This window comes from Aythya ferina, assembly GCF_964211825.1.
Source record: "Aythya ferina genome assembly, chromosome: 1".
Lineage (NCBI taxonomy): Eukaryota > Metazoa > Chordata > Aves > Anseriformes > Anatidae > Aythya > Aythya ferina.
In genome coordinates this window covers 97,099,303-97,110,315 of record NC_140296.1, presented here as the reverse complement: position 1 = coordinate 97,110,315, position 11,013 = coordinate 97,099,303, and the positions used below count along the sequence as shown (strand labels likewise).

The following is an 11,013-nucleotide window of genomic DNA, read 5'->3' as shown; positions in this document are numbered from 1 at the left end:
GGGCGAGCGGCAGAGTCAGGGGCCAACTGCTCCTGCAGCCGGGACGCGCATGCGCGGGCGGGGCCGCCCCCGCTAGCTCCTCGCTCCTCCCCTCCGCTGCCGCCGAGCAGAGGCAGCTCCCATCGGCCGGAAGGAGACGCGCCGCAGCGCCTCCTGGGAGCTGTAGTTCCCCCGCGCGGGACAGCAGGTACATATCGGCGGGGCGGGCGAGCCGCGCGGACCACAAGTCCCGGCGTGCAGCGCGGCCCGGAAGGACCCGTCAGCAGTCGGCGCTGAGCGGCGGTGCGGCAGGCAGCGATGGCGGGGCAGATGGCGGTGCTGGGTACGGGCCGGGCCGGGCCGGGCCGGGGCCGGGCTGGGTTTGGCGCCTCGCGGGAGGGGTGCGGGGCGCTGGGGAGTGCTCCCGGGGGGCTGTGAGTAAATCTGGTGATGATAAATAAGTGAAGTAGTACGTAACTAACTAGCAGAGCTGGGGGCGTGGAGCGCAGCTGCGTGGGGCGCGGCGTGTGGCGGCCCGGCCTGGGCGCTCACCCCGCGCTGTTGTTTCCCCCCCGCTGCCCCAGGCTCGGCCGTGCTGGCGCTGCTGCTGGCCGGGTACCTCGCCCAGCAGTACCTGCCGATGCCCACGCCCAAAGTAATCGGGGTCGATCTGGGCACGACGTACTGCTCCGTCGGCGTCTTTCTGCCCGGCACGGGGCAGGTGAAGGTGATAGCGGACGGGAACGGGCGCCACAGCATCCCCAGCGTGGTGGCCTTCACCGGCAGCGGCGTGCGCGTGGGGTACGACGGGCTGGAGCTGGCGGACTCGAACCCCCAGAACACCATATACGACGCAAAGAGATTCATCGGGAAGGTGTTCACTTCGGAAGAACTGGAGAGCGAAAGCAGTAGGTATCCGTTTAAGGTAAGTAGCCATCTTCATCACTTCTCTGCAAGCAGCAATAGGTACAAAACTCCCATCAGAAACCAACGAGTGGCCAGGTTCTCTGACCCTGAGCCATTTGGCAAAATCTGATAGGCCTGGAAACAGTAAGACTTCCACCAGCGTTTACTCCTCCATTCTCAGGGTATGTTGCGTACTGCTGCATGAGAGCTGATAGTGGTTTTCCAGAGGACCCTGTCCCCTACTACAAAATGTGTTCCTGGGTAACTTTCCAACCCTTTGTTTTAAAGTACAAACTTCAGCATGAAGTTCTGTTCTTTAATGAAGCTTCATTTTGCTCTGAGATAAAAAGGGGGAAAAAGAAGTCTAAAAGTCAACATATTTTCTGTCCCAGTGTATTTTTCCCTAGTACTTCTTAGCGCTACATTGACAAGCAACAGATCTTGAGAGCTGTTATCTTAAAAAAAAATAATAAAAATAAAAAATTGTATCCATTTAGGATGGTGCTATGGTGAAGTATTTTCTGTAAAGAGACTAAATTTCAGCTACTGCAAACAGTCTGTATTCTTGTTAAGAACAGTTCCAATACCGGCCTGCTTGCTTCCTTTTGCAACAAAGAACTTGTGGGCAGGTTTATCAGTAGAGTAAATTTAATGATTAAAAAAAGCATTACTTTCATCACTGAAGGTGTTGTTGTGTCACATAACATTAAAGTTGATGATGTAGTTGCTAAGTCTTAACTTTTTTTAGTGCATCTTACCTGGTCAAAGGAGTTGTCAGTACTCAGTACTCCGACCCCTTATGTTGCAGGTTTTGCATAGTACTCACAATCAAAGAATAAACGTTACCAATGGGCTGTGTTGCTCTTTCCTCCTAGATTTTCAACAATGGTGGATCAGCTGAATTTTCTGTGACAACTAACGAAACCTTTCATGTCACTCCAGAGCATATTGGCTCTCAGCTGCTACTGAAATTGAAGAGAATGGCAGAAGACCATCTGGGCATGCCCATTTCGAAGGCAGTCATCTCTGTGCCAGCAGAGTTTGATGAAAGGCAACGGAATGCTACTGTTAAGGCAGCTAACCTTGCAGGTGATGTCTCTATCACAGCACTTTCTTTTGTGGAGCCTTAAGGTTATCTTCAGATTTATTTCACTAACAGTAAAGGCTGTGTTTTTTTGTTCTTGTTCTTTAATGACTGCTAGCAATTGTGAGGAATAGCATAGAGCTCTTGAGTACCAACAAATGCAGTAGACTAATGCAAATACAGGTAGCTAGAAGAACTAATTTTACTTAAGGAAAATAGTATTTTTGGTAATCTATAAATAGAACATACAGAGCACCCTTGGACATAACTTATACACAAATAAAAGGTTCTGAAATAAATCTTAGAATGGAGAAAACATGTTTGGGCAGATCGTGATTCATGCATTCATCGTGACACTGAAGTAGTTAGGCTTAAATAAGGAAAACAGTTTTCTAAGCAATAATACTTGATAGGAACTCTTTTACCTTCATGTTTCGATTAAGTTTAGTTCAAAATAGCTAATGGCAAATGCTGCGATGTGAAAACTACTTTTTTTTCTAAAAAAAAAAGTCTGTGACTGTTGCTTTGCACTTTTTAGGGCTAGAAATCTTGAGAGTAATCAACGAACCCACAGCTGCAGCTATGGCTTATGGACTACACAAAGCTGATGTGTTTAACGTTCTGGTGGTGGATTTGGGTGGAGGAACTTTGGATGTGTCTCTGTTGAACAAGCAGGGAGGGATGTTCCTCACGCGAGCCATGGCAGGTGAGAAAAATGCTTTACTTTCTCAGGGGGTAGTGGGAAGAAGAGAAGGCTGCACCAGAAGTCACCAATAGGGAAGTTATTTAAAACATAGCACTCTCACAAAGAGTTCTCAACTGCCCTTCACATAAAACTAGGTTTACAACTCCTTTCACCAGTTAAGAGAGATTCAGTTTTTAGCTGGCCACTAATCATTGTGGATTAGTTTTATCTGTAGCTGTTGATTTTTGTGCCTACTAGTACAAGTGCTGCTGTATATGACAACTGCTCTGTTCTAAAGCTTTCTGTTACCTTTGTCTGAGCTGAGGGTGTTTACTGAATTGTTGATAGGTACTTTGGAATGTCCTTGTTTTGCAATTAGCTCCAGCATGGTTGTGTAGGCTTTGGAAACTGTGTTCTGTTAACCTAGAAGCATTTTTTAATACATATATGCCAAAATGATTTGTCACTTGGCAAAGAGTTCTGGAAACAAGCAGTATTTAGTAAAACTGGAGTGACTAGGCAACTGCTTAGTGGGTGACCTGGATTCAGACAGGTCGGTGATGCAGTGCTACTTTCAGTGTTGCCTGGAATAAGTTTTAATGTCAGCTGCAGCTCTGCCCAGTAAGAGTGGAACAACAAAAAGTACTCAGCTACTTCATTCTGATTCATTTGGATGGATGTCCATTAAGTGAATTCCTCTTTTCAATCATAAAAAGGAGGTGGAAACGTTGAGAATACTGTTCAACATAGATGAAAACTGGCAGGGTATTTTTAAAAATCTGTTTAATGGAAAGCATGAACAATTACATGAAATTATGTGAGTTATTATGTGAAACTTTCAGAATGAAACCGGCTATACAGAGTAGTTCTCTCTCTCTGAAGGCTAATGTAAGATACACCAGTAAATAGAGCTTGAAGCTCACTGTTTGCATTTCATCATTTTTCTGCTTTTTTCAGAGTATATCCATCTACTTCAATAGTACCTTGTTTTTCATGTGAATGCATAAAGCCACTGAGTAACTTGAAAATGTTCGAACTAACTCCTGTAATGCTGCACTCTGGTAGCTGCTAATAGAAAAGACAATTTGGAGCAGAGAAATTAAAACACTCTGGGAATTTTAGCTGGGAAAACAATTTGCTGTGAGATGCTGCACTTCAGTGACAGGCAACTAGCTACAGACTTTTTTTGTTACGTATTTATGTCTGCGGAGAACACTCCCATTGAGATAACAACTTTGTTTTGTTTTGTTTTTTTTTTTCCTGTTACAGCTGAACAGGGCAGTTCCAGGGAAAAATGTTGACAGGGATAGATTCCAAAGTAGCTGATAAATAAAAAACCTGGACATGATTATCCATCATGTATTCTTCAGTAGAACATTAATTATGCCTATTTCCCCAGTTCTCTGAGCTCTTGCTCAGTGCTTACGGTCTTAGTATCATTGTTTTAGCCCTTGAGTACCATCTCCCGGTACAAGAAGACGCATGCTGCTTGCTGAAGTTTAGAAGGTGATGTGTCTGCTCTCTGTTCTGATGTTTTAGGTAACAACAAACTTGGAGGACAGGATTTTAATCAGAGGTTGATGCAGCATTTATATGATCAGCTCCATCAAAAATATGGTTCTCTGCCATCAAGAAAAGAAGAAATACATCGCCTCAGACAAGCTGTGGAAGCAGTTAAATTAAATTTGACAGTTCATGAGGCATCTACGTTAAGGGTGTTGTTGACTATGCCAGAAACGAAGCTTACAAAAGAACTTCCAGAAGGTGAGGTAAAACAAAATGCTGTTCATAAAGGCAAGCCTTCACAGAAAACAAAAGACCTGGAAGATCTTGGAGATGCTTCAAATGGAGAAAGCAACTTTGTCAAAGTTGTGTTTGAAAGAGAAATCTCTAGGAAACTATTTGAAGTATTGAATGAGGACCTTTTTGAGAAGATTCTTGTGCCCATTGAACAAGTGTTGAAGGAAGGCCACCTACACAAAGCCGAAGTGGATGAAATTGTGTTAGTTGGGGGCTCCACCCGGATTCCTAAAATACGCAAAGTTATTCGGGATTTCTTTGGGAAGGAACCTAACACCTCTGTAGACCCTGATTTAGCAGTTGTAATGGGTGTAGCTATCCAAGCAGGAATTGTTGGTGGGTCCTGGCCTCTCCAAGTCAGTGCTATAGAAATTCCTAATAAGCATTTACGGAAGACTAATTTTAATTAAGAAACTCTTTCCCATTGCATTCCATCTCTCCAAAAGCATACCCTGATGGTGCGTACTTACCTGACTGGCAGCGGAGCCTAATCTTAGCCATATAATACTCATTTTTTTAATCACTTCCAGTTCATGCTGCTGGATGCCTGTGTTAAAACTAGATGTTACTTTAAAGGTACGTGTGGTTTTCAAAATTCGGAAGTGTCCTGTGTTCACTTGTACACTGGATATAGGATGAAAATGCTAATGATGAATAAGACCCACATCTTCTTGCTAAATTTTATTAGCAAATCCTGAACTGGTGTTTGAAAAATTAAATATAAAGAGAATGTGACCAAAGCTTAGAAGTAACATGGCATTATGTTGTAGGTGTTCCCACATCAAGTATATTTACCTTGGAAGAATGTGAAGCAGTGTTAATGCACATAGCACTAGTAGTCTTGAGCTTAAATCTATTTATTAAATTGAGTCATTTTAGAAAGGTTCCTAAATGCTCAAAGGCATGTTGCAGCTTGAATGAGATTTATGCATTCAGTTGATTCTTCTGCTGTTTATAACAGCATAATGGTATTACTGAAATCAAGTGGCAAGTTATTGCCTGATGTTTGTCACGCCAAGCTAAGAAATTTAGCTCTTGCTAATGTACAGTTACTTAGTGTGTATCCAAGGGCTAACTTCGTGATCTGTTCATGATGGTTAACACATAGTTGCTGCTGTCATACCACTTACGTTCTCAACAGGGAACAAGTGCATATCATCAACTCTTTATACCTCTCCCCATCTTATTTGAAAATCGTAGAATTTTATTTTTAGTCATCTTAAAGTTACATCTGTATATATTCCCTTAAATTTGACCAACATGAATTTTATTGTTGCACACTTCCTGATGTGTGATATCTTTCCCCTTGAATACCTCCCAGCTGTGCTGTTGTCAGAGAGAAAGTGTGGGGCAGAAGGGACGATGTGGATGAAGTCTAGTTCCTTTAGTAAGTGCAAATTCATCCAATTTTATACTTTGGATAGATTGTATCTCTGATTTAAGTTTTGTCATATCCCCCCTCTAAACTGAAGGTAGATTAGAGATTGTAGCTGTTCTTTTGGGAAGGTAGCAGAGCCTATAACTCAGGATTTAAGGTAGCGGCAAATACTTTGCCACCCACCTATCTAGCAAACTCATGTGGAAGAAAACAAAGTTGATACAAAAACTTGGTGACAGTTCTGCTTTTTATGGAGAGTTAATACTGAAAGGGCCAGATGAATTTATGTTTAGAACTCTGCAGTGAAAACACTTCATTCAGGTAAGACTTGTCTCTTCATCCATCAACACAGTCTTAATCAGGTAAGGTCTAGTAACAGGTGATCTAAGGATTTTTTTATGCTTCAAAAATAATTGTGTTAAGTGTGCCAAGATATAAACTGTGGGGCTTATAGATCTACAGCTTAACTATAACCATTTTAAGATAGGTTTATTGTTCTCCTGGCAGTAGACCTGATCTACAGCACTGCCTTCTCAATTATGCGGATGCAACTGTTTGAATAGCTATACTCTAAACATATGTTTGAAGTAATCCTATTAAAAACTGCTTAAATTGAATCTTAGTTGCATGCAACAATTCCTTCAGTATTATTTAAATTCACAGAAGGCTCTCACAATATTGCTAACATCTGTTTAACTTCACTGGGTTGAAAACCAAAGTGAATTCTTGAGGATTTTTTTCTTTCATTCTATCTATTTGAGAATGACCCTGCCTTTACATTTGTATGGGACATCACAATAATGCGATACTGTATGAATTTTCTTTTGAATACATTTATTAAAGAAAGTGGGTGCTAAGGGATGGTGAGCATAACTAAAACTCTTGAGTTGAAGTCTCTTCAGTGAAATCATGGATGAATGCCAATATACAGTACAGTTCTCACATGCAGTTGCTGTTTGGGGCCTTTTAGTTGCAGAGATACATGTGTATATACATAATTCAGCATATATTCCAAAATATTTGGAGTCATTGTGGCCTTTTTTCTATCCTGCTAAAAATTCATGTCAAAGTGTACTGGAGTTCTAGTAGGTGTTCAGTAATTTTGTTGTTCTTTATGCAGCTGTTCATTTTATACAGTGCATTGAAACATTGCAATTGAGCTAAAATTAAAAGATTTTTGCAATTTCTGGACAAGTTACGGAGAAGTGTGGGAATAACTTCAAACTGTTAAGCTCTTACATGCAAATAAATTATTTTTTTTCTTTAGCATAATCCTTTAGTATGGAGGAGTTTAATAATTAAAAGCAACCTTTGGTGTTAATCTGGGAATCGCAAGGGAAGGGGATGTTGTTTACTTGTGAAAAATTCACAAAAGGGTATTTATTTGTTCAGATTTCAATATACTTTTTTTAGTAAATAAGTTACTGTACATTGGATATCTCATACTGCATCCTTATTTATTAGATAACTGTCTTCTGAATTCTGTGGTCAAGTTATTTATTTGATCTTAGTACTGTATTCTGGCACAAACCATCACATTTTAGATAAGTAGAACACTGTACTAAACGGACACTTCCAGGTATGTACACATATTGCTTAGCAAAAGTCTCTGTTTAAACAACTTGGTATTTGAAGGCTGAAATTTTTCTACAAACTGTCCTTGAAGTCTGACTATGGTTGCCTGTGGTGTTAGATGTGTAACAAATCTATATAGCTAGAAGCTTGTGTTGTGAGTTGAAATGCTGAAAGTGCAAGATGCCTCACTAATTGTATGTTCCTGTTTCTAAGTGCAGATGATGAAATGCATTTTATAAGTAACCTTTTAAAATGTTTTTATTAAAAAGCATTTTCTGTCCTTTCAATCTGTTGTCTCAATTTATCGGGGAAATATTTTAACAGCACTATTTCTTTATTTCTTCCTTGAATTCCTTTGGAGCTTAGAGGATAAGATTATAATCTTCCACTTTGTCAAGGGGTTTCTACAGCCTGGAGTGACAGATCATTTCTAAGAAATTTCTAAGAAGAGATGCAGTAGAATATTAGGAACTGGGGTGGGAAGGAAAAATCTCTGGCTCTTGAAGCTACAACTTTGGGTGGATGAACAGAACTGAGAAAAAAATATTGCATGTTGGTACAAGGAAAAGCAAGGAGTGACTGGGAGGGATGCAGAAATGCTAATAAGTCACAAAACACTAATCGAAGGGAAAGAGGGGGCCAAGCAGTGATGATGACCTTGCTCCTGTGGGAGTGGCAGCAGCTCCCACCACTCTTACTCTTACGGTCCTTGGATTTTGCCTCCTTGATCACAGGACACGGGGCAGAAACAGACCTTCCCTGTGTTGGTCAGCAGCTGCAGGCTGGACCCAGGACACGTCCACCAGAGCCACGTGCTCCTTCTTCATTTGTTAGAGTTAATCTCTGTCTTTGACATCCGACTTGCGGTGACAGAGATTGCAGACCCTGGGTGATGCTCCTGCTGCAAATCAACTTTTCCTGTCTACCCTAAAGCTGTTTTCTCTCAGACTTAACAATTACTCTTTCTGCAGCTTTCTCCAAATACCAGTCCACCAGTAAGTATAGAAATCTCTCCACCTGAGTAAAATTACCGCACACTGATGCAAGCCCTCAGACTATTTTCTGTGCACCTTGTAAAAGGAGTTGGTCTCTGAGTGCTAAAGTTTTTACCTATGCTAGCATAAAGCCTAAAATATGCTTACCTGTTGACAAATAGCACCCATTTTGGTCATTTCCAGTTCCTCCTCCAATTCTTCTAGGAAAGGATGGGTTTGGTGGGAGGTATGAAGGTGGATAAGAGATGAGGACCCAAGAACAGCCTGCCCAGGGCACTTTAAATGTTGTGGTGAAAGAAATTAAATATTTGGATGGAGGGTTTTGCTCTATGGGAAAGCCACTGCTGGCCTCAGGTGGAGAAAAGAGGAAAAGAAGATGAAAAGCAAACAGCTGTTCTCTCTCCTGAGAAACTTTGTCTCTCTAGAACTGTCAGAAAACTGTAATTACCTGGTTTGGGTTGTGCCTAATGGGTTCTAAAATCATTATATTCTCCTAATAGCTTTCTGCAAGCTGTAGTATATTTAGTTGTGTTTTGTAGCCAATTAAACTAAGCAGTACTGTCTTAAATATAGGAAGACTTTGTTTTATTTTGCTGTCAGGAAAGCATAGAGAAGTTTTTTTTTGTTTTTTTTTCACCTTCACTCTAGTAGAACCACATCTCTGAGGAAATCTCTTCAGAAAGTCTCCCTCCTTTCCCCTCACCTTTTGAAGTAAGCAAACCCAAGTTTGCAGTTGGTGGTGTGAGTCAGCACCAGCCGACACCAGGGATGCCCACAGACCCAGGGCTGAAATGCAAAGAGTATGTTTATGTTACCTGGGCAGCCACAGGGGATCCCCAAAGCAGCACCTGGGCAGAGGTGCACACCCAGGGATGAAGGCACCGCTAAACTCAGTCCATGCTAGAGGATCACAGGCCTACTATTGACGTCTATTTATGTATCAAGGGTTCACACAGGTGTAGTTTACCACTGTGCTTTGATCTCTGTCCCAAGGCAGGGAGCTCAAGCATGTCCGACAGGGTCTCTGAGTCTACCAAACACCCGTGTTATCTGTATGTGGATGCGCTGCTTGTCAAACACACAGGATTAACAGCAGTAGGTATGAGACATGTTTTCCTACTCTCCACGCTTTGTCATCACAGCTGCAAGGTTCACTTGAGCATGTTTTCAATCCTCCTCACCAGTTTGCAGGTCTCATCCCATCCTCTTCTGCTTTTAACCCATTCCTCCCCACTGTTGCTATTCAATTTGAAGAGTCTTAGGATGTGTAGTAAAAAAGGCACTATTCACATGGCCTACGGAAGCACAGGCATGGTTAACTGACACTTTAAGTATGCATAACCTTTTGCGCAGCTTTAAGTAGTGTTGAGGTTTGCATTAAGATCTACTAGCAAATAGCCGCACCTGACCCCATTTTCATGGGGTTCTTTCACAATCTGGTTTTGTAATGTTCAATTATGTTTACATGTTTTTCAGCTGTTTGAAATTGTTTTTCATTTTGTTCAAAATCACAGTCAACATAAAAATCAACTTAAAATGGCAAGTTTGTTGCCGCAAGAATTACCAAAGTATAAGCAAATAAAATTATTACCAAAATTATAGCAAAATTATTTGCTATTACCAAAGCAAATAAATATGTATGTCCTAAAAACCAGCAACAAGGGAGATTTGCCTCTCTGTTCATACAATAAGCAAACCTGGGGTTTTATATATTCACAATCATATCAAGATGTATTAACTAAATGGGGATAACATTCAAGCAATTTAATTAAGCACTAATTCTTTATTAAAACACTGTGAACAACAAGATTTATTTTAAATCCACCTTTACTAGTACAATATATAAAATACACCATGAAAATTACTGCTGCATTATGTTGGTCCAGTGCCAAGATGATGAAAAATGTGATTTGTATAAAAACAAAATTAATTTCAGAAACCTGATCAATATATACAGATTGTAGTTGTAGTAAAAAGAAATGTTGTTAAGAGCTTACAAGGAAGTTAATTATTTCATAACATTAGGAATGCCACATATCTTTTGAGTGTTTACCAGTATAAGGAATTCCTATCTTCATTAGTTTTCTTTATCTTGTTATTCCAGCCTCTGCAACCATTTCAGAAAAGGCACCTTTCCGTTGTAACAAATTATTTGGTGTATCATATTCTAGAATCCTTCCTGCATCCAGAACAAGCACTCTACAATATGAAAGCATGAAGATTACAGGAGAAAAAGTGCTATTCAACCATATTTTCCAGCCCTACAACAAATACGTATTAACTGAAACTCTCATTTGCAAGAAGTATCATTAGTTTCTCAAGCTAGGAATGCCTATATTAAGAAATCCTTTTGAAAAGAGAATGTTTGCCTGTTTGGTTTAAAGAAAAAGAAAAAAAAAAGTTGGTAAAAATTCTACAGTGTACTCCCTTTTTTTTCTAGAGAAGTGGTCACAACAGTAGCTTATACATGCATTTAATTAGGAAAAATAATCAATCTGTAATTACAGTAGGGAAGCAGAACACAAGCAATATTTAATTAATATTGACAGCAAGTCTTTTGTGATACCTTAGTATCAGTACAATCCAAGGTAAAAAGTGCTAGAGTAAAATT

At 40.6% G+C, this 11,013-nt stretch overlaps 2 protein-coding genes across 7 annotated transcripts in view; one reads left to right on the top strand and one right to left on the bottom strand.

Moving 5' to 3' along the window:
- The first annotated feature begins 210 nt into the window (after positions 1 to 210).
- On the top strand, positions 211 to 7,694 carry HSPA13 (heat shock protein family A (Hsp70) member 13). Of its 2 annotated transcripts, none has more exons than XM_084519838.1 (5): positions 211 to 322; positions 564 to 887; positions 1,828 to 1,974; positions 2,508 to 2,675; positions 4,194 to 7,694. In XM_084519838.1, exons 1-5 carry the CDS (start codon positions 298 to 300, stop codon positions 4,862 to 4,864), a joined length of 1,335 nt encoding a protein of 444 aa, XP_084375964.1. In that variant the 5' UTR covers positions 211 to 297; the 3' UTR covers positions 4,865 to 7,694. The 2 variants fall into 2 exon arrangements, with proteins under 2 accessions (XP_084375964.1, XP_084375963.1); XM_084519837.1 differs by having other exon boundaries at positions 564 to 904; positions 1,761 to 1,974.
- The window catches only part of LOC311437023 (multidrug resistance-associated protein 1-like), a 40,695-nt gene continuing 37,021 nt past the window's right edge, over positions 7,340 to 11,013 (bottom strand). For all 5 annotated transcript variants that reach the window (XM_084519718.1, XM_084519716.1, XM_084519717.1 and 2 more), the window contains one exon: positions 7,340 to 10,601. In XM_084519718.1, the coding sequence (XP_084375844.1) occupies positions 10,490 to 10,601 (112 nt within the window). In that variant the 3' untranslated portion in view covers positions 7,340 to 10,489. The remainder of the gene's footprint in view (positions 10,602 to 11,013) is intronic.